At 39.6% G+C, this 23,731-nt stretch overlaps 1 protein-coding gene across 1 annotated transcript in view; it reads left to right on the forward strand.

The window, feature by feature from the left end:
* Positions 1 to 389: 389 nt before the first annotated feature.
* LOC117507219 (MICOS complex subunit mic25a-like) overlaps positions 390 to 23,731 on the forward strand; it is a 351,981-nt gene continuing 328,639 nt past the window's right edge. Inside the window, exons 1-4 of the mRNA XM_034167040.1 lie at positions 390 to 666; positions 5,029 to 5,116; positions 10,330 to 10,384; positions 10,574 to 10,718. Coding sequence (XP_034022931.1) covers positions 589 to 666; positions 5,029 to 5,116; positions 10,330 to 10,384; positions 10,574 to 10,718 — 366 coding nt within the window. The 5' untranslated portion in view covers positions 390 to 588. The remainder of the gene's footprint in view (positions 667 to 5,028; positions 5,117 to 10,329; positions 10,385 to 10,573; positions 10,719 to 23,731) is intronic.

Below are 23,731 nucleotides of genomic sequence, written 5' to 3' on the forward strand. Positions count from 1 at the left end.
TTTTGCTGTGATGGCTGCAGTTTTGTGGAGGCTCACTGCAGTCGTAGGTGAGGCTGGCTGTCCTGTACGCAGATTCTCTCTCTCTTTCAAGCAGAGGGCACATCAACTGCACAGTCAGGAGCAACAGGTGTCGTTCCAGCTTAAAAGCACGTCACCACCTGTGGAAATACTTGAATGTGAAGCTCACGTATCATGAGCATGCCATATTAGCATAATGGGTCGAACATGCCATGACACAAATTTAAAACTATCTTATTTTAAATATATATGTGCTTGTGTTTTGGGCACATGGCTGCTTGATAGAAGGTTGAAACATTTTAATATTGTAATGTATGGCTCCACATACTGCTAATGCTATCTGGGAGCTTTTATTTGGCGTAATTTTGACGTTTTATTCATACTACATTTCCCATCTGCTTTTCGGCTACTCCTGATAACTGGCCAATGAGCGTCGAGTATATCGCGCCGTCGGAGTGACCTTTTTGGGGGGCGGGCTGCCGGTCACCGCTGCGCTCTGTTCTGCTGTGAAAACAAGCTATTAGTTTTTATTAATGCTTCTAGTAAAAACGGAGCGAAGAACGGCTGACAATGGGTGGAAATGGAAGCACAACGAGGAAAGTGTCATTCGGACTGGACGAGAAGGTCACAGTCATTGAAGGAGTAAAGGTAGTGGACGGAGTGTGGAAAGGTTGTATTAATTTTGTTTTGAAGTATGCCGGCAGGTCCCCGTCACCCGTGTCCTAGTCGTTTCCTCCTTTCCTTTCACAAAAGGTGAAGTCTTAAAACTATTTTGCCCCAGTGCAGTCAGTGTACCCCCTCTGCTAACCTTATTAGCATGTACAGTATACTATAGTAAATGTAACGAGGGCAACTGCAAACCATACGGCTGTTGTGTAGCAAACACTGTCAGAAAAGACGAATTAATGTGATGTGGTCATAGTATATCTAATGACTGCAGCCACAACAATGAGAATATTAGCGGTTTGGTGTTTGAACACCCACTTGTTCCCACTAAACACCCAAAACCTTATTTGAGGTGAAAGTTTGGAGAATTCCTGGAATACTTTTAGGGTTCTTAATATTAATTTCACTAATATATTTATCCGTCTTTTCATCCTCACTCAGGGCATCAAGAATCAGTCTCACTGCTTGTGCAGCTGTAAATCTTGCTGTTCTAGGTCTGTTGGACATGCTTCCTTGCAAAGCAGTAAAATATGATTATTGGTAAATTACATTACCATCTGAAGCTATAATGTCGAAGATATAGATCTTCTCGGGGTCATAAGTGACCCCATAAGTTTGGGTTACACTTGCCACATGGATCAGCCTTGCAAAAATCTGTGAATAAATGCAGGACAAATAGATTGACAAATTCATGGGCGGAAACGCTTTTCTGATTAAAATTAGAAAACTGGTGCACAAAAATATATGCCCGGGGTCATAAATGACCCCACCCATTGTCCACGTTCCTTCATGAATGTTCCGTTTAAGTGTGATTGCGCTATTCCATCCTTCAGTGGTGCAAAAGACAAGTTTGGGGTGGTGGTGGGGGAGGGGGAGGAGTACGTTTTCTTAAAAAACTTCACACTGCCTGTTCAACATTGGAGTGAGTGGTGCTTGGTAGCACTGTGTGTGGTTTCTACTGAGCACTTCAGGGTCTTGCTTGTTGCTGGGACTTCTGGTTGAGGGTTGTGGTCCTCAGTGGCCCTTCCCATGGTTTCCCCACTGGGTACCCTCTGCCTCCTTCATACAATAATAAACTTTTTGATTTATATAGGACTTTAAGCAAAAAAAAAAAAAAAGTTCAGTTCCGGCCAACAACAAAACTGATAAACCAAAGAAAAGATTTAATATTGGCAGTGGCTGTTCATACATAGCTGTATTTTTATAGTGAACTTCTGCTGGTATGTAGGATCTCTGTAATTGGTCAATATAGGTCGTAATCATGAGGTTACGTACTAGTAGTGCCTGTATTTGCTATTGATAGGGTAGATCCCTAAATATAGTTAACCACAACCACTAATCCTAACCATAACCCCTAACCATAGCATAACAAGGCTGCTCTACATACAAATAGAATTTGGAATTATAAATACAGCTACATATGAATAGCCACTTTTAAGATTTGCCTTCAAAGTTTCAACTAACGTAGGCTTCCCATAGGCAGCACGCTGGCTTACAGCAAGAACATCATGGGATTGCTTCCCGCACTTTCTCAGTGGAGTTTGCATGTTCTCCCTGTGTCTGTGTGGGTTTCCTCCGGGCACTCCGGTTTGCTCCCACAATAAAAAAAAAATGAAAATGCTTATTTAGGGTCTGCTCCTTTCTCTGCCCCTGACCAAGGCAGTGTCTCTCTACATCTGGAGTTGGTCCCTAGGTGCCAGCCTGTGGCCTAGTGGTTGGACTGTATCTAACTGTAATAAGGATGGGTTAAATGCAGAGTACAAATAAGACTGTGTGTGTGTATATATATATATATATATATATATATATATATATATATATATATATACACACACACACACACACAATGACAATAAAAGCTCTATTTGATTCTCGACTTATTTTTAACCCTGGGAACACTGAGTAAACTTGCATCCTCTGATCGTAGGGCACAATAAAGTACATTTGGTTTAACATGTTCAGCAAGATAGGTAGGCACAAGACCATTTAGAGCTTTATCTTGTGGTCGCATTAGCAACAAGCGACAGAGGCAAAGCAACAAACTGCCGTTCATTGTCAATCGTGTGCATTTTGCAGCAACGAGAAAATGGTTGCTATGCTAGGTTTACCCTTGAGAACTCGATTTTATGCAAATGTTGAGCGACACAACACAGCGACTGCCAGTCTGATCAAGACGGCAGTGTGATGTCAGCTGGTTGCTCACTCAAAATAAATAATTCAGACTCAGAAAATGCTCTGAAGTATTTCTGTATACATGTATGATATGTTTGGCATTTTTTCCTCATATGTTTTTTCTAAAGTGAGAAATAAACACTTGTAAATCCAAGAACACTGTTTTGTACTCAGGTAACACCCTTGAAATGATTTACAAGATATCTAATGGAGATGTCAGCATGCAACTAGCGGTACAGCAATGTCACTGTGAAAGACATTGGACTGAAACAAATCAAGTGAACTTTAGTTCCACTAAGCAGACGAGCATGGAGGAAAAACTCTGGCAGTATCGGATTTCCCGTCCTTATAATCCATCATTAAACACTGTGCACTCTAACACAGCGTAACCACAAGCTGGCCACCCATCAAGCAACAAATGCCAACTACTTGTCGACCTCATTTGTAGCTAAGGTAGTGCAGCACATAATTGAAACAATCTTTCAAATGGTGATACATGCACCAAATTCAGCACACATGCTCCTGTTAGCCCATACCACTCTTTTAAAATATGAATCACTACTTTCTGGTTTGTAACAAAGTCCCCCCACAGCACAAGTTGATTTGTTAGACGTCACAAGTTCAGCTTGTCAGTGCTGAAGCGTACTGTCCCACAGACTGGCGTAGAAGAAAATAGCAGTGTGCAGACTGGATCTCTGTTGGCTGTATTTATTTATTTGTTCAACTTCATAATAATGTTATTTATAACTCCTTGCACTTTTTGTGTGAAGGTCATGGCAAAAGGTTCTGTGAATTAAAAATATGCTGAAAAACATTTTACAGAAAGTTTTGTGTTAAGTGTGTGTAATACTAAAATTTAACACTTTGGCATGTCTGAGTCTGATGTGCTGCGCCGACGTCATTTTGTCAGCATAGCAACAGATGATCGTCTTGTTTCTGCTTAAAACTGACTTTAGAATAATTTAAGAGGTTTTACTTTGTCGTCTGAAGGTTAATAATCACATTATTCCCTTTGATCGCTTTGGGTGTGGAGAGTCAGACTCAGATGTGCTGCTGTGGTCCCAAATGATGCATGAGCAGTGAAGGCAGGGCAGGTCAATTTTTAGAGGGGACCGTTTGGTCAGCGACACCGGATCAAACTTTGCCAGTCAAAAAAAGGATACCATCCTACAAACACTCTCAAATATGAAAGAAATTTGATCTTTTTTGACAGTTAAGAATTTTTGAAAATATGTTCAATGTTAAAGATAGGGGTTTTTCCAAGATTTTTCCTGACTTTTCCCTTTGACCTATGACCTTGAAAACTGAATCACTTCTTTCCTATCTGGAAATGAATCTTCAGTAAAAATTTCATAATGATATATGAAAAATTGTAGGTTCCAGGCTGTTCACAAACAAACAAACAGGGGTGATAACATTACCTCCTCCAACTTCATTGGTGTTGGTAATGAACTGGTAAACCTTGCAAAATGCAAAGAATCACTGTTGAATTCCTATTTGTGTATTTGTGGTGATGTGATGCATGGGCTGGCATGTTTGGAATAATTTGACACTGAAATTAAAGCCATACAAACTGTTCAAATATTTTTCAAGCTCTCTTACAACAGAGCAGGACACGCACTCCAGGAAAATAATTGCGTGGCTATAAAAATATTTAGGCCATTGTATTATTTTGCATTAAAAATGATCATAAACTCTGGAATTAAACAATTTTGCAAGTGAATAAAATCAAATGAATATGAGCTCAGATCAGGGCATATTGAATGGTTTGCTGTAACTGAAATGGCTTAAAATGAAAGTGCATTAGGACTGTGAGCATTCAAATACAAAGTGTTCAGTAAATGGCTGCAAAAATGTTACATTTGTAGAATCTCGCCAAACTGTTTTCAGGGTCACCATGAAGAAATGCCTTATTTATCTTTACTTATCTTTTGACTTTTGATAGAACGTTTAATAAAATTGATAGTATACCAGTGGGAAATGTGTACCTTTATTTATTAGATTGTAGATCACATTAATCTGTGCACGAAAACTCTGCAACATAAAAGTGCATCTGGAACAAACATCGCACGTGAGGAATTGATATATGTAAAGGCGTTAGTGCACTTTTTCTGAGTTCAGCTCACTGTTTTCTGTTCTGTGTGTGTGTGTTCATTTCTGTGTTCTGTCCAGCTCTCAGAGGATGTACTCCTGAGGATGGAGTCTCAGACATCTGACAGCAACAAATTACCTCAGCAGGACAGTTACAAACCCCCACCAAGTATGTTCCACTCAAAAACGTTTTCCTATTTAGACTGTCCAACGTGGAGAATTGATGTTTAATACTACCCCAATTCCAATGAAGTTGGGACGTTGTGAAAATGTAAATAAAAATGGAATAAAATAATTTGCAAATCCTCTTCAACCTGTATTCAACTGAATACACCACATTCAAGATATTTAATTTTCAAACTGATAAGCTTTATTGTTTTTGTGCAAATATTTGCTCATTTTGAAATGGCTGCCTGCAACACGTTTCAAAAAAGCTGGGACAGTGGTATGTTTACCACTGTGTTACATCACCTTTCCTTCTAACAACACTCAATAAGCATTTGGGAACTAAAAACACTAATTGTTGAAGCTTTGTAGGTGGAATTTTTTCCCATTCTTGCTTGATGTACGACTTCAGTTGTTCAACAGTCCGGGGTCTCCGTTGTTGTATTTTGCGCTTCCTAATGTGCCACACATTTTCAATGGGCGACAGGTCTGGACTGCAGGCAGGCCAGTTTAGTACCTGCACTGTTTAGTGCCACGCTGTTTTAACGTGCAGAATGTGGCTTGGCATTGTCTTGCTGAAATAAGCAGGGACGTCCCTGAAAAAGGCATTGCTTGGATGGCAGCATGTGTTGCTCCAAAGCCTGGCTGTACCTTTCAGCATTGATGGTGCCATCACAGATGTGTAGGTTGCCCATGTCATGGGCACTAACACCCCCCACATACCATCACAGATGCTGGCTTTTGAACTTTGCGCTGGTAACAATTTGGATGGTCTTTTTCCTCTTTTGGCCGGAGGACACAACGTTCATAATTTCCAAAAACAATTTGAAATGTGGACTCATCAGACCACAGCACACTTTTCCACTTTGCATCTGTCCATTTCAAATGAGCGCGGGCCCAGAGAAGGTGGCAGGGTTTCTGGATGTTGACATATGGCTTTTGCTTTGCATGGTAGAGTTTTAAAGGGTCCCTGCCATGCCATGATGTTTTTCCATATTCTTGAAAAATAAAAAAAGCTTTTTCCACATGTTGTCTTTGTTTTTTTTTTTACCATAAAATTACAATGAACAATGATTTAGACGTTTCGTTACCCATATGAGAATTTGTATTTACCGCCTCCGAGTTTGCCGTACTTTATCGCTGCGACGGATATGACGTCAAGCAAGTAAAGGTGTCGAAGCGATGCTCTGTTTACCAATACGGCAGACACGGACAGAGAAGGCATAGTGAGCGATTATAGCGAAGAGTTAAGTGACATATCGATTGTTTTTGAAGAAGATGAGGAAGTTTCTGATGAACGAAGCGATGGTGAAAATAATGAGGCGCTCCAGCCGTATATGTTCAAGCTGTACACGACAGAAGACGAGAATGAAATGGAGGTGTCAGGATGACAACAACAACGAAGGCAATGTCGAGGAGGATATAAGCTGCTAACAAAACACAGAATGGATTGTTCAATCACCACCTTATAAATGATCATTTATTCCTGGGTAATAGACAGTTCCACATGCATTTTTTATCACTTTAGACCTGGACTGCGGTGTGTTTGCATGTGTATGAAAAAAATTATTTCAGCAGCACAGCTAGCTTAAATTCAGGAGTTTGTTCTAAAATCACTGAAAATAAAGTTTCTGTACATTCTGTATATATTTAATCATTTATAAGTCAGTTTCTTGTGATTGCTAAATCTTCACATTTTATTCAGAGCAAATGATTGCTAATCTTTATCTGAAAAGCTATAGACCCACATGGGATGGGGGAAAAAGATTTCTAAATAAAAGGAAATTTTACTTCTATATCTGTTGTCAAATTTTATCTGGCATAATATTCTAAAATAAAGAATATGCTAAATGGAGACTTTCATGTCTAAAATACACATACAGAACATCTGTAATCATAAATTGTATCACATCTAATCTACTTTTAATGAACAAAAGTCTGAACAACAAACAGGCATGTTCAGTTTACATGCATATGTATATATGGAAAACACAAAAATGTCAATGTTCTGTTTTTTTCAGGTGCTCATGTGAACACAGCCAGCCAATGCGGCTCGTGATCGAGTCTCCTTATCATATCAGGATCAGCTTTGCAGGCAAGTTGTCTATGTTATCTCAATAACACACTAACTTTCAAACATTTTTTTTATGTATATAAGCTATTTGTTTTAATTAATTTTGTTTTAACTTCTGTTTTAGGACTTTGGTGGCAATGCTTCATTACAATGAAAATGCAGGGAGACAACAAAAGCAGACAAAGCAAGAGAGACCAAGGTTCAGAATATACTTTCCTTACTAGAAAAGAGGAGGATTCACAGTGAGAAAGTTAGCCACATATCCAACATTTGGTATGTGGAAAATTAAAAACAAAACAAAACAGATTGTTATTTGTATATTTTTATATAGCATGATAAAATGAATAAAAATACAATTTCACACAAGTTTAACATTGTTTCATTCAAATGAGAAGTGTTTTACAATTTGTTAAAAAACATTTTATTCAGTCTATGTGAGCGACATAGCAAAAGAGGTTCTTCAGATCTGCAAAACACCAAACCGACCAGAAATCCCCACCAATGATCCTCCTCCACTGAGCAGCCAACGTGAACAGACAAAGCTGAGGCTGATGCTGCCAAGCGGACCAGGTACCACGATGAGCCCAACCCCTCACTGCAGAGGAGGAAACTTGGAAGCCAGTGTAGTTGGATGATGGTGATGGAAAAGTACTCCTTATTTTGGATACAACCCAAGCTGGTAGTGGCACCCTTCTGTGCCTTCCCAAATGTCCCCAGCACAACCGCACAAATTGGTGATATGCGATACTTTCTGCAACAAAAAATAGCATGGATTTATGTTCAAAACAACAGTTCATTATTTTTATATTTGAATATTTTTTTTACTTTCTTCTATAAACCATGTAAATGAAACTTTCTAACTATTTCATGTGCTGACTCGTACTGTGGAGCATCATGTAGGCATAGTGTGCCACTGTGAGGACAGCTGCATCCAAACACACAATCGAGAAACTAGCCAGCTGTGTGACACATTGAGGATTTTCGCCACCACGTTGCATCTCCGCCAAGACTGCAGAAATTTCCCTGCAACAGTGAGACTCGATCACGAGTGGCATCGGCTGACTGTGTTCACATGAGCACCTGAAAAAAACAGAACATTGACATTTTTTGTGTTTTCCATGCAAGTAAACTGAACAGCCTGTTTTTTGTTCAGACTTCTGTTCATTCAAAGTAGATTAGATGTGATACAATTTGATTACAGATGTTCTGTATGTGTATTTTAGACAGGAAAGTCTCCATTTAGCATATTTTTTTTCTACAGTATTATGCCTGATAAAATTTGACAATAGCTATAGAGGTTGAATTTTATTTTATTTAGAAATCTTTTTTCCCCCATCCCATGTAGATCTACAGCTTTTCAGATAAAGATTAGCAATCATTTGCTATGAATAAAATGTGAAGAATTAGCAATCACAAGAAACTGACTTATAAATGATTAAATATATACAGAATGTACAGAAACTTTATTTTCAGTGATTTTAGAACAAACTCCTGAATTTATGCACGCTGTGCTGCTGAAATAATTTTTTCATACACATACAAACACACTGCAGTCCAGGTCCAAAGTGATCAAAATGCAGGTGGAACTGCCAGGAATAAATGATCATTTATAAGAAAAGGTGGTCAGTGAACAAACCATTCTGTGTTTTGTAAGCGGCTTATATCTTCCTCGACAGCGCCTTCGTTGTTGTCATCCCCTGACACCTCCGCTTCATCCTCATCTTCTGTCGCGTGCAGCTTGAACATATATGGCTGGAGCCCCTCATTATTTTCACTGTCGCTTCGTTCATCAGAAACTTCCTCATCTTCTTCAAAAACAATTGATATGTCACTTAAATCTTCGCTATAATCACTCACTATGCCTTTGCTGTCCGTGTCTGCCGTATTGGTAAACAGAGCCTCGCTTTGAAACCTTTACTAGCATGACGTCACATCCGTCGCAGCGTTAAAGTAGGTCAAGCTCGGAGGCGGTAAATACAAATTCTCATATGGGTAACGAAACGTCTAAATCCTTGTTCAGTGTAATTTTATGGTTAAAAAAAACCAAAAACAACATGAGGAAAAAGCTTTTTTTATTCTTCAAGAATATGTAAAAACGTCATGGCGTGGCAGGGACCCTTTAACTTGAACTTGTAGATGTAGTGACGAACTGTGTTAACTGACAATGGTTTTCTGAAGTGTTCCTGAGCCCACGCGGTAAGATCCTTTACACAATGGTGTTGGTTTTTAATACAGTGCCGCCTGAGGCATCGAAGGCCATGGGCATTCAGTGTTGGTTTTCAGCCTTGCCGCTTACGTGTAGAAAGTTCTCCAGATTCTCTGACTCTTCTGATTATGAACTGTAGATGATGGAATCCCTAAATTCCTTGCAATTGAACGTTGAGAAACATTGTTCTTAAATTGTTGGACTATTTTTTCATGCAGTTGTTCACATAGTGGTGATCCTTGCCCCATCTTTGCTTGTGAATGGCTGAACCTTTTGGGGATGCCCCTTTTATACCCAGTCATGACACTCACCTGTTTCCAATTAGGTGTTCTTTGAGAATGCATCAACTTTCCCAGTCTTTTGTTGCCCCAACCTTTTTGAAATGTGTTGCAGGCATCTGTTTCAAAATGAGCAAATATTTGCACAAAACAACAAAAGTTTATCAGTTTGAACATTAAATATCTTGTCTTTGTGGTGTATTCAATTGAATATAGTTTGAAGAGGATTTGCAAATCATTGTATTATGTTTATATTTTCGTTTTACACAACGTCCCAACTTCATTGGAATTGGGGTTGTAAAAACAAAAGTTATAGAGTGACAAATGAGTAGAAGAAGAACAAAGACTAGTTTTACCACTGTGGCGTATTTTTGGATTGTATGTTATTAAAATGGAATAGAGTACAGAAATACACATAATCCTTTTTCTCCCATACTTGTTAAAATGTGGACTTGGTTTCATTGTCTTGGTATGTTGGCAGCAGATGGTTGTGATCTTCAAAAACTGTATTGTCCCAACATGCACGTTATAAACATTACAGTGTAACTAAACATAAATATAACCGGTTTCTGTCATCTGTTGCAGCACTGGACAGTAGAGTGTTTTTCTTTTTCTGTTGTGCAAACTGAATATTTATATTTATTGTCTTTGTTTTTCAGGTTTAAAACCAACAGGGCCCTCCACAACAGAAATACACAAGGAAATGCATAAAAGGTATGTACCAAAAATGGTAAGCCCTGCTGTGTGCATTTCAAAACATAAAATAGAGTCTGAAGGCATAAACTCAAGTCTTTAGTTAATACTGTTGTAACACATAGTCCCCATAAGGTGGCAGCATATCTTACCAATCATTGACCAAGCAGGCCGGTCAATAAAGATTAAAGTAATCATCCTCTGCTTCAGCTTTGAGCATCAGAGGACACTAGTGCAGGAAGAGTTGGCCCGACTGGCCCAACAGGAGAAGGCAGCAGGCCTGGATGAGCTGCCCCCCACCCTCATTACCGATAAAACAAAGCTCTGTGACATGCAAAAGAAGACCAACTTACTGGTGAGTTAATATTTCAGTCATTTGTGACAGGAAATGCATTGTTTTTTACTTGTTAGTGTGATGTTCTTAATTTTTTTTTGCAGTCTGGTTCAGTTGCCTGATCAGTTTTAAACATACAGTAGTTTCAAATTAAGTTATTGTTCCAAATTAAAGGAAGGAAAGGCACTGATTTTATACTTATTTCACATACTTTTTGTTTTGTGTGTAAAATGTGCCATCTGAAAATAAATGTGAACATTCATTGTAAAATTAACTTTCATAAATTATAGCATTTAAGTACATACATGTGAAACTGAGCCTTTGTTTCTAACACACCACACTTTGAGAGAATGTCATAATTATTCTTTTGAAAATTGTACTGAGACCAGCTGTGTTGTATGTCTTGTAGGCAGTGGTGCTGATAAAATGGCAGGAGGCACAGTAGGAGAAGGTGGAGCTGAAGATGCTATGATTTTTCCACTGGAATGACAAATATGGACAGGATTAGGAATGAGCATATGAGAGGAACAGCACATGTCATATGGTTTGGAAACAAACTGAAAGGTGACATTGAGGTGGTTTGGGCATGTGCAGAGGAAGGATGTGGGGTTTACCAAGAGAAGGATGCTGAGAGTGGAGCTGCCAGGCAGAAGGAGGAGAAGCAGAAGGCCAAAGAGGAGGTTTATTGATGCAGTGAGGGAGAACATACAGGTGCTTGATGAAACAGAAGTTACTGAGGACAGGGCGAGATGGAGATGGTTAATGATCTGCTGTAGTCACCCCTGACAGGAGCAGCCGAAAGGAGAAACCAATGGTCTAAAACAGATTCACTGTTGTGATATGGAAATATCTGCTGGAATGATCAGGTAGTTGAGGTTGAACTAATTCTCTTTTTCAAAGCAAGCAACACCAGCCTTAGTGGCCACCACGCCCTTATGATTAGTAACAGGCTTTCTCTTACCCCTATTCCACAGAGCGTCGTTCTTTCCCATTTCATCCTAAATAGGAAATTGGGTGCATATTGAAGCATCACAGTAACTTCTTGATCCATCTTTTGTCATTCTTGAAGAAACATGGTATTTAGTGCTTTAACGTTTCTCATAATCCCCCTGTCAGCCCCCTGAGCTTCCCAGAATGCACCGTGGCGCCAGCAGAGTTCCGGCATTTCAGTGGTTACAATGGCTAGCAAGGATGAGGATGGCATCGAGGTGGAGCACCTGTGATGAATTTCTGTTGTACCCCGATGTTGTCTTGTCCATACTTCACGAGGCGTGTTTACATTGTGCCCTAAACCGGAACTCTGCTAAATCCAACCTCTCACATAAGTCACAAACCGCGAGATGGCACGAGATTCACAACTGCAGCGAATAGGCAGTACTTACAGCCATTATCGGCACCAGTGTTGAAATCGGGGTGAAATTTCCGAGCTGTTAAAAAATTTCATCCCGATTCATCAAATCTGCATCATTATGTGGTCACTTCCGGGTGTTCATAGTCTTAATAGCTTCAGTCATGTTCAGACATCTTTAAACAGGTCATCCTTGTGATTACAGCTTGAAACCTGTTTGATTGTGCTGCATCGGTGTAATAATTTTAAGCAAAAGCAGCATTTGTTGTGGTTCTGGCTGAGAACGCAGCTGGGCACAGCTTTACTTTAGTTAAACAAATTTCCAGGTTCAAAATGCACCCTGATTTGCTATTCGGGATGACATGGAAGCAAACAGCACTCTGTGGAATAGGGCTATAATGCTTGGTAACGTCCTGGTGTTCGTAGTCTTAACAGCTTCAATCATATTCAAACGTATTTAAATGGGGTATTTCTAGTGAGCACGGTTTGATGGTGCTCCATCGGGGTAAAGATTTGAAGCTAAAGCAGAGTTTTTTGTGGTTCTGGTTGAAAGCGCAGCTCCTTACTTTTGTTTTTTGGTTGGGTTGCCAGGTCTGCACTTTATAAGACAGTCTGTTAGGAAGCATGCCGGATTAAGCTATTTCATCTCGTTTTTGCGCTTTTTTTGTATCGTAGGCGATTGTAGTAGAATGGCGCCCTGTGGAATAGTAAAAGTTTCTACCTAGGTGGTTGACATCCATGGCCCAAAGGAAGTTCTGTAGTGTGCTGAATGCAGCAACACGCAGTATCAGCTCATGCTCCCACACCGGCCCTGATCTCAAACAAAACGCCTGCTATACATGTGTCTGTCTGAACAAGCCAAGTCACGTGTGCCAACAAACCTACAGTATCTAATGGCCCAGTCACACGGCACTTAACGAAGGGTGACGAAGCCCTGACGAAACAAGAAGTCTGGACTTTCGTTGGCATCGCTTAACCTTCGCGCAACTTCGTTCCTGCAGCTGGCACTTCATCAGGATTTTTAAACTGTTGACAAATTTGAAGGAAGGGCAACGAAAACCTCAGTTTGTGTTTCGTTTTGCTGTTGTTCTTGGCGTTTTTTAATCATTTGTTTAGTTTTTGTAACGTTGTTGTTTAAGTTGACTTCGTTGGAGCAGCTGAATGTTTTCACACAGTGCAGAAGCCGGTTTGTGAGCGCTGAGGCTGCTGCTGCTTCGTGTACCATTGGAAATTACACAGGGCAAACTCAGCCTGCTTGCTTGGATTTTTTTTATCTGGGTGGAGTGTTGGCTTCACTTGGCTCAGGCACCTTATATAGGCCAGAATTAATCTTTTGTGCAGATATAATTAATTATTTTACCACAAGCAACTGTTGAATTTGAAACAACAAAAAAGTTGTGTAATTTCCGACGGTACTTCAATGCAGCATTAGCAGCAGGAGCAGCTGCTGCGTGCTCTTATTATTTTGTATTAAATATGACAATATGAGTGTAGGAATGATAATCCAGTCCTTCTGTATATGTGGCAACGGGTAGATGAATCAAAATGATTATATAAAGAGCTGTTCTGGAAGGAAGAATTCACGTTGTCGATCAGTGATCAGCTGGTGGAATAACCCCACATGAGTCAATGCGCGCGTTCACACGCACTAATTAATTTACTGCTGTGATATATTCAATCATCTTTACACTTATATTTATATTTATTCCCCCTTTTGACAGTTTTCTGTTATAAATCAATATATATGGCATAGAACATAATACTGTGATACAGCAGTGACCACAGCACACTTTTTTTTAAATTGGACGGAGCGCGCAGCAGACAGTGAGGGTTCTGATGATGAAGGAGATGATCCCTCTTTTGTTCTGGACGAGGAACCAGAACAGGTGGTCCACTGACGTGCACACGGATCTCCACAGCTTCTGTTTGCAGTTTCTCCAGGACTTGGCGCTATGAGCTCCGTCCCAGCGCTGAGTCCTGGAACTCAGAGATGAAGACACACACTGCTCCAGCTGTGGCTCCAGGCACGTTTCGTTAAAGCGTCGAGATCGTTAGCTTCAGTTTTTTTTTTAAGTTCCTCTTTCATCCCTTTTGCGCTCTTGCTTTGCAGACTGTTCGGTGATAAAGCTCTTTTGTCCACCTTTTCTCAACGAATTGTGACTTTTTTAACTTTTCCCCTTCGTTCAGGAATCGTTGTGTGCCGTGTGACTGGGCCTTAAGACAATACTTAAAAGACTAACCACAGATTATAATATCGAAAAATGCCAGCATGGCCTAAAATAGGACGTTCACTGGTCTTCACATCTGTCTATCGGAATCCGAAATTTCAAATCTGCATATGCATGTTTTAGAGTTACTCATGGAAATTATGTTGCCTGACTCCATTATACCTGTGCTTGCTCAAGTAATTGCAGAAAACTTAAATTGAGACTGCAACTGACTATTTTCTTTTCGATTACTCTGTCATTATTTTTTTTTTTAATACTTTTGATTTTTATTAGGTTTCACAATTGATTATACAAACATTTCATAACAATTTCACAATGACAAAACAACATATTAACAGTCGGCTATTGTAACATGAATGATATAAACGATGAATGATATAAACAGAAGTCAGGGATGAACATTAGCAAAAACTTAACAAGTTTTATGAACAGTAATTTATATGACATTTGGAAGGAGCTTAAGATCAGTCATTCATCAGATCCATGTAAATTAGGCCATTTCCCCCACCTTCTTACATAGAGATCTGGTTGTAGTCTAAGCATATATGTTAGTCTTTCCATCTTGCGAGTTTCTTCAAGTTTTCTCAGCCAATCTTCCAACGTTGGTGGATCTGGGTGAAGCCATTTTTGGGTAATCATTTTTTTGGCAGCAGCTCCCATCATTCTAATTAGATATCTGTCATTTTTTGTAATTTCCTCTGGGAGGTCTCCTAATAATAATGTCGACATGGGTTGCAACAGTTCTAAATCCATAATCCGTTCAATTTCTAGTATGACACTGTTCCAAAATCCAGCAATTTTTGAGCAGGACCAAAAAATGTGGGTGTGGTTGGCCTCCATGTCCCCACAGTCTCTCCAACACTTAACAGCTCCCGAATTTCTCCTTTGTTGTTTTGGGATTATGAAAAATCGGACCAAACATTTCCAACAAAATTCCCTCCAATAAGAAGAACAAGAGGTAGACATTGCTGATTTACACATATTTTCCCATTGTTCATCTGAAATATTCTTATCTAGTTCTTTCTCCCATCTTCTTTTAATATAATCTGTTGATTTACAGTTGCCATTCAATAGACCTTGGTAGAGTTTAGAAATGATCGATTTGCGTTGATTGTGGTATGTCTGTGTAGCCAAACGCGTTATCTCATTATATTCTGTTATCTTCACCACTTTTGTAAGTAAGTATTGACGTAGCTGTAAGTACCTAAAAAAATCTCTGTTTTCTATATTAAATTTCTGTTGTAAATTTTGGAAACTCGGCATGGCATTCTTATTTAATAATTTACAGTATGCAGTTATACCTTTATTTATAAGACCAGTTTTTAAATGTTGAGTCCATTTGGTTAGGTATGAACTCTGAGTCGAATGCAGCCCATCTTAAAACTCTTATCTGATCCCACATTTTTAATTTTTTCACCACCCCGAACCAAATCGTTAATGTAAAAGAAACCAGCGGACTTAAATCTTTTTGACATGCCTCCGCCAATTATAATCGCCAATCAAAGCTTGTATTGGAATATCTCCGTTTTTTCTTTCTATTTCTTTCCATCTAGCCTCATTTGTGTCATCACACCACAGTATAACTGCCCTAAGTTGGGCCGCAAGATAATAGTCGTGTAGGCTAGGAAGAGAAAGTCCTCCTTTTTCTTTTTTGATCTTCAGTGTACAGTATTTAACTCTAGGTCTGTGACCTTTCCAAATAAATCTGGATATTTGTTTATCCCACTCATGAAACTGCGATTGAGGAATTTTAACAGGTAATGACATAAATAAATATAATAACCTGGGCAGTATCGAGATCTTTATCACCTCTGTTCTTGCTCTAAGATCTAATATATATGTTGTCCATTGTGTGAGGTCTTCCTTAATCTTCCTATTTACATTGTCATAGTTTTTCCTATATAAATCTCCTAAATTGTGAGTAAGCCATACTCCCAAGTATCTAATTGCTTTCTTAGACCAGTCTACTGTGATTCTATTTTTATTCTCTTTTGAAGGTGTATAGTTAAAAGTCATAATTTGGGTTTTACCTATATTTAGTTTATATCCTGAGTAACTACTAAATGTATCTAATAGGTCTAAGAGGGCCCGAATGGATTGTTCTGGATTCGAGAGGTATAAAAGAACATCATCTGCATATAGTGCTATTTTGTGTTCTCTTGAATTTATTTCTAAGCCTTGAATATTGCTATTTCCTCTTATAGCCTGGGCTAGTGGCTCTATATATAAAGCAAATAAAGTAGGAGATAATGGGCAGCCCTGATGAGTGGATCTCTCCAGCTTTATTCGGTCTGTTAAACGTCCATTTATCTTTATTCTTGCTGTGGGTGCTGAGTATAATGTTTTGATGCTATTCATTGAGCTTTCAGAAAAAACGAAACGTTTCAGAACTAAGAATAAATATTCCCAGCTAACACAGTCAAAGGCTTTTTCAGCATCTAAACTAACCAGTACTGCTTTCTCTTTTTTTGCCTGAATGTGGTGAATTATATGTAGAGAGCGTCTTATGTTATCCTGAGTTTGTCGACCAGTAACAAATCCGGTCTGATCTTCTTCAATCAATTCCGAAATAAATAAATTCAGTCTGTTGGATATTATTAGTGCATATAATTTATAATCTTGATTTAAAATTGATATTGGTCTATAGGAGCTGCACAGTGTTTTGTCCTTGCCTTCCTTAGGTATAACTGTGATAATCGCCTCTGACCATGAAGGTGGTATAGTCATTTTCTTTAGTGTCCAGTTTAGTGATTTTAATAATACCGGTAATAATTCTTCTTCAAACGTTTTATACCACTCGGCTGGCAGGCCATCTGTACCTGGTGTTTTATTATTTTTTAGTTTTCTCAACATCATTTTCAGCTCCTTCTTGTCAATTGGTTTAATTAAACTTTCATTCTGCTTTTCTCCAATTGATGGTAAGTCTAATGAATTTAGAAATGTTTTAACCTCTTCTAAATTTCTTTGTTCGGGCTGTGTATATAAAATTTTGTAATAAGTTTGAAATGCTTTATCTATTCCTTCAAGGTTGTTTTCTAATTTCCCTGTGCTGGGATCTACTATTGTGTGTATTGACTGTTGCATTTGTTTTTTGCGGATTTTCCTAGCCAGTAATTTTGTTGCCTTTGGTCCTGTTTCGTAGTATGTTTGTTTCAAGAATTTATATTTCTTTTCCTCCTCTTCTTTATGGATATCTGAAATTTTTGTCTTTATCTGTCGAATTAAATCAAGGGTCTGAGTAGATTGATTCCTAATATGTTCACTTTCCAAATTTTTTAATGTGTTTTCCAAATCATTAAGTTGTTTTTCTTTTGCCCTCTTAATAGCTGTACTCAATTATATAAATTTCCCTCTTATAACAGCTTTTAAAGTGTCCCATAAAATATTAGGGTTAACTTGTTCGTTGTCATTTAGCTGTAAAAAAATGTTTATTTCTGCTTTGACCTATTTTATAACTTTTTTATTATTTAATAAGCTTGTGTTTAATCTCCATATTGTCTTTTTAGGTATATTGTCAAGATGAAGCTTTAAATAAATTGGTGAATGATCTGATATATCCCTGGTACCTATATCGCAGCTTTCTATTCTATGTCTATCATTCCTGAATACCAAGAAGAGATCTATCCTTGAGTATACTGCATGAGGGGGGGAAAAGTAGGTAAAATCTTTTTCAAATGGATGTATCTCCCGCCATACATCCAGTAAATGTAAATCGTCCAAGCCCTTCTTTAACAGCTTACCCTGTGGTGTGACTGTCCTCTTATTGTTGGTTGTATCATTTGCATTCAATATTGTGTTAAAGTCACCTGCGCATATTAATATACCTTGTGACTCAGAGGATATTATTTCTAGGATTTTACCCAGGAAGTGCCGATCATAGTGTGGTGGAAAATAAACGGAGAGGAGAGTAGTCAATTTATCCTCTATTTTTCCCTGCACCATTATATACCTGCCTTCGCTGTCCCGTTTTTGTTTAATAAATTCGAAATGCAGAGAATTATGTATTAAAACCGCTACCCCTCTTTTGCTCCCTGATTTATAAGAACTGTAGTAAGTGTTTCTAAATCCATATTTTTTTAATTTCTCGTGTTCTGTTTGAGACAAATGAGTTTCCTGGAGGAACATAATTTGAATTTTCTCCTTTTTTATTTTGGACATTACTCTACTCCTCTTAATAGGGTTGTTCATACCATTAATGTTCCATGAAGCTGCTCTAAAATTATTATTAGTCATACCCATACACCTGTTTACTTACGCCGACTACACAATAAGAACAAAAACCATTTGAACGTGGAACAAGTAAAAGTAAAAAAAACAAAAATAAGAATGAAATAAAGACTTCCAACCTTAGGGCCTCGTTCTGCCCTATCCACCCAGTACGTCCTATCCAGTCTTGTAGGAGAGATAATCCCATCCATGATAGGGTCTCCTTTTCCACTTGAAACAGTGTTCCTTCTCCTTTAAGCATAGCAAACAGTTATTTATTTATCCTGATCATCACTAAAAACTTTAGTTGACAGGGGGTCAACGAGACATAGTCTTCTAGTTATAAATATTCAGATGACATTAAGTAGGTCTCATTGTTAAACAGATTATACTTGCTGTCGTTGGAATTCACGGAGTTTCTCGCGGGCGCGATCAATGTGTGAACAGCTCACTTTGTTCCAGTGTGTGTCTCTGGAAAGTCGAGGCCCATCCTCATCTCTCGGGCTTGGCACTTGTACGGAGTATCCCCTTTTCTTCATGTCCTCAGCCGCCTCCGTCGCATCCTTGTACAAACATGGACCTTCTTCCCAGTGGATCCTCATCTTAGCCGGGTACGGTGTTTGAAAACGAATCTTTGCCTCTTTGAGGATCTTCTTGATGTGCTTATATTCTTTAAGCTTGTTGTTTACTTCTGTCGGCAGGTCATGTGCAAATGCGATCCTGTTGCCCTCAAAGGTTATCTTTTTTTCCCATGCCGCTTTTAATATCTTCTCTTTCATGCCGTAGGTGAAAAAATTGACCAAGATAGATCTTGTTACCGTATTATCCCGGGGTTTCGGACCTAATGACCGGTGTGCTCTCTGTAGATCGAGGTCTTCCTTCAGGGAAAGTTATTCTTTTAGGAATGCTGTCATGAACGTTAACATAGCGCTCCCTTCGGCCCCTTCTTTAACACCGTAAATGCAGATATTGTTGCGGCGCGATCTCCCTTCTAAGTCGGTAACTTTGTCCTGAAGTGTTTTTTGCTGTTTAAGACAATCGAGCAGTGTGTCCCTCAGATCCATGTTCACTGTCTCGAGATCGTCCACACGTTGTTCCAACTCTGTTAGCCTTGAGCTCTGGTTGCAAATATCCGCGCTCACCTCTTCCAGCTTCTGATTCACTTCAGCATTGAAGTTACTCAAATCTTGTTTGATATCCCTCTTCATTACGTTAATGTCATTTTGCATTTCTTTTATATTACCGCATAAATTCTGTAAGGCTTTAGCAGTAGTTAGCTCGCTTCCTTCGTCTGGCTCTACGGCCTGCATCATGCTTATCTGGTCCTCAGCGTTTGAAGAATTAATCTTCTCTTGGCTGTCGTTTTTTGGACCCCCTTGTCTCTTCTTTGATCTAACTCCACGCATAATATGTCATTATAAACATGTACAAAGTCAATTTATCGAGTTTTGTGGAGTTTTTCTAACATCTGATCAGGACCGTCGAGGTTCTAGACCGCCATCTTGAAGCGCTCACCCGCAACTCTGTCATTATTTTTATAACGCCTACAAACAAAAATTTGAGGTGTCTCTGTGAATTGCCCTGTTCATCTGTCCATCTGTTCATGTATCTTGTAAGCACAACTTCCCCAAAACCCTTTTTTGAATTTTACTGAAACTTAACACAATAATTTCATACCATATGAAGATGTGCATGAAGAAAAATAATTGCAGTCAAATATATTCTAGGGGCGATAATCTGGCAGCTCATTTTTTAATTTTTTTTTTAATTAATTCATTTTCTTACCCTTATCTGGGTCCAGGACCAGGACACAGTGACAGTAAACCAGGCTCACCCACATTTCCTTATCTTCAGTAAACTCCTCTAATTCTTTCTGGGGATCATGAAGCAATCCCAAGCCAGTTGGGAAACGTAATCCCTCCAGTGTGTCCTGGGTCTTCCCTTGGGTCTACATCGAGTTGGACGTGCTTGAAAGACCTCCCTACACTCTAAAAAATTAACCACTGTCTCAACGAGAAAAAGTGATGTAACAACTTGCATATATTTTTATAAGTTATTTGAACTTAACTAAAGTTATTTCAATTTAACTAGAGACGTCTTGTGGCATTATCTCAGTTGAAAGTTGAAATAACTAAAAAAAATATCTATACAAATTGTTACATCAACTTTTCTCTTTGAAACAGCAGATCCTTTTTGAGAGTGTAGGGAGATGACCAGGGGGCATCCTCATCAGATGCCTGAACCACTGTGGCTGGCTCCTTTCACTGTGAGACAGTGCAGATTTGAACTTCCCACCCTGTCCCTGAGTTTAAGCCCAGATACCAGAGGGAGGAGTCTCATTTCCGTCACTTGTATCTGTGACTTTTTTTCAGTCATTACCCAAAGCTCATGAACATAAGTGAGGGTAGAAAGGGGAATTGAGTGGTAAATCCAGTCTTGTCTTCTGGCTCACCTTTTTTTTCACCACAGTGGTCTGATACAGCATCCAAAGGACCTGAGATGCAGCCCCAATATGTCTGTTGATCTCACTTTCCAATTTTGCCCCCAATCATGAACAAGGCTGAGAGATACATAAGCTCCTCCATTTGGGGCAATAACTCTCCTGATCCAGCGGGGACAGTCCACCTTTTTCTGACAGAGTACCATGGTCTCTGATGTGGAGGTGCTGGTCTTCATCCCAGTCACTTCACACTTGGTATCAAACCTGTCCAGTGCACATCAGAGGTCACTGTCTAATGAAGCCAACAGAACTACATCACCCGCAAGAAAGCAGAGATGTGATTGCGAGGTCAACAAACTGGACACTCTCCAGTCCCTGATCCTCATCTGTAGATCTGAGACCTGGATCACCTACCGCCTTCACCTAAAGACCCTCGAGCAATTCCACCTACACTGCCTGAGGAATATCCTCTGCATCAGGTGGGAAGACTACATACCAACATTGGTGTCCTGGCTGGAGCCAAGCTCCAGAACATCAAGTGTGTCATCATCAAAAATCAGCTTTGGTGGGTGGGTCATGTCGTTAGGATGGAAGACAGCTGGCTTCCCAAGCAGGTCTTCTACTCCCATCTGAGCAAAGGAAAACCATCCACAGGAAGGCAGAAGAAACGCAACAAAGACCTCCTGAAGTACAACCTCAAGAGCTGCTCGATCAACAGGAAGACCTGTTAAGAACACACGAGGGACTGAGCCAGCTGGTGAGCATTGATCTATATGGGAGTGAAGGGCTTCAAATAAATATGAAGAAACAACACAAAGGAGAAAGAGGAAAGAGAGAGAGCAAGATCCTGACTGGAAGAAGCTTTCCGCAGCAACCACATTCAGAATCTGTCAGAAACGGAGCATGTCAAGACTGGGCCTTTTCAGTCATCTCTATGTCCACCATCTAGATGTGTTGGACTCGGCGTTGATCAAGAGACAATCTTCCTTGCTGCTGAGGAATTGCCACAATGACAATTTGTCAGGCACATATACAGATGTTTTCAGTTTGTAATTTAGGTAATTTTAATTTTTTTTTTTATTGCCACTGTTGTATAATATATGCCAGCAGATAGTATGGCATAGCAGGTGGTATCATTTTGTGAGCTTGCTAACAGATCTCTAATTATGACTACCCTATTAATGGCCCCTTCACACATAACACGACGTTGGGCGAAAGAAGCAGAAACTGGAAGAAAATCTGGGAACAATAAGCAAAATGGGGAACCGCAAAACATTCCACCTGCTGTCAGGAGGGACACACAGTCGGACAGGTGTGCACGATACCGTGGCGACCAGAGTTGAAGTCAATTTAATCGTAATCCAAAATTTGTATTCGATTACGATTAGATTATTTAATCTAATCTAATCTAATCTGTTTTTTCATATGATCTAATCTAATCTGATCCAAAAATTTTCCATTTAATCCAAATTTTTGGATTAAAATTTGATTACATTTTGATTAAAATTCACAATCTTACAAAAGTGCCTTCTATATAGAAGTTGGTACATTGTCAGCTCAATTCAAGCAAACTTGTCACATCTCAGTCCCTTCACACAACAAAGCCAACCCTTGCAGGTTTCTCAGAACAGGGTGATAGCACAATTACCATGTAAACACATCTCAGTTGAGGACAATACCATCTTTCCACCTATCTTCTTGCAACAAAGAAAGCACCTCTCTCCCTCCCATCTACCCAGCAAAACAGTCTACTCAGATTATCCATTCCTATCTCCAAATAATATCACAATGTCAGGGTGATGACACAAGTGCCATACAAACACCAGTTATTAAAGAACAAAAGAGGCCACTTAACTCACCCTTCAAATGTAAACATGCATGACAAACTCAACAAAAGAGGTCCAGCCCACCTCCCCTGATGTCTCCCCAGCCCACCAAGAAGTCATCGACGACTTGCATGGAAAAGGATCCACTCTCCTACTGGAAGGTCAACGAGGGCATGTATCCACACCTGGCCAAGGTAGCCCAGCGATACCTGTGCATCCCTGCCACATCAGCTCCAGTGGAGAGGGTTTTCTCAGTGGCGGGGAAGATCTTCAGGCCTGAGAGGTGTCACCTCAGTGACTCTGTCTTCCAAGCACTTATGTTGGTCAAGTGCAACTGGAAGGAGGTTAGGTGTGTGAAGAAGTGATGCTTAGGTTGTGAACCGGTTGAGTGACACACTATATTAGTGGTGACTGAAGACTGTATTATGATGGTGATTATGATCAAAGACTCCCTTGCTTACTACTACTTATGTCAGTTGTGAACTGGTTGAGTGAGACACTGTGTTAGTGATGACTAAAGACTGTATGTGATATGTATTATGTAGTAAACTTCCTAATGTTATATATCTGACATTTCATGTTGTTGAGGACTGATCGTGATGGTGATAATGATTGAAGACTGTTGGGAAAGTGAAATGCACGGACCCACACCAGGGGGCGTAAATGAACGGCCAATACGAATTCAAATAAATGACAATTTATTATGCAAATGTGCAACACAACCAAATATGCTTAAGTCAATCAGTAACCAAAAGGGTGACGCGTGGGCAGGCCCGAGGGTAGGAGACGCCTATTCAGAGAAGAGCCGGGACCCACGAAGTTCCACCGCCAACGGAGACCTGCAACACACCAGAGCCGCCAAGTCCCGATTCCCCCAGGTGGCCACCGCTCGTGGCTGTCAGACCCGGTACTGCTGGCAGGAACAAAAACAGGTTAGGGTGTGTGTGTGAACACCCAGCAAACAGTTAGCAACTCACAGAAATCCT

This window comes from Thalassophryne amazonica, chromosome 3, assembly GCF_902500255.1.
Source record: "Thalassophryne amazonica chromosome 3, fThaAma1.1, whole genome shotgun sequence".
Classification (NCBI taxonomy): Eukaryota; Metazoa; Chordata; class Actinopteri; order Batrachoidiformes; family Batrachoididae; genus Thalassophryne; species Thalassophryne amazonica.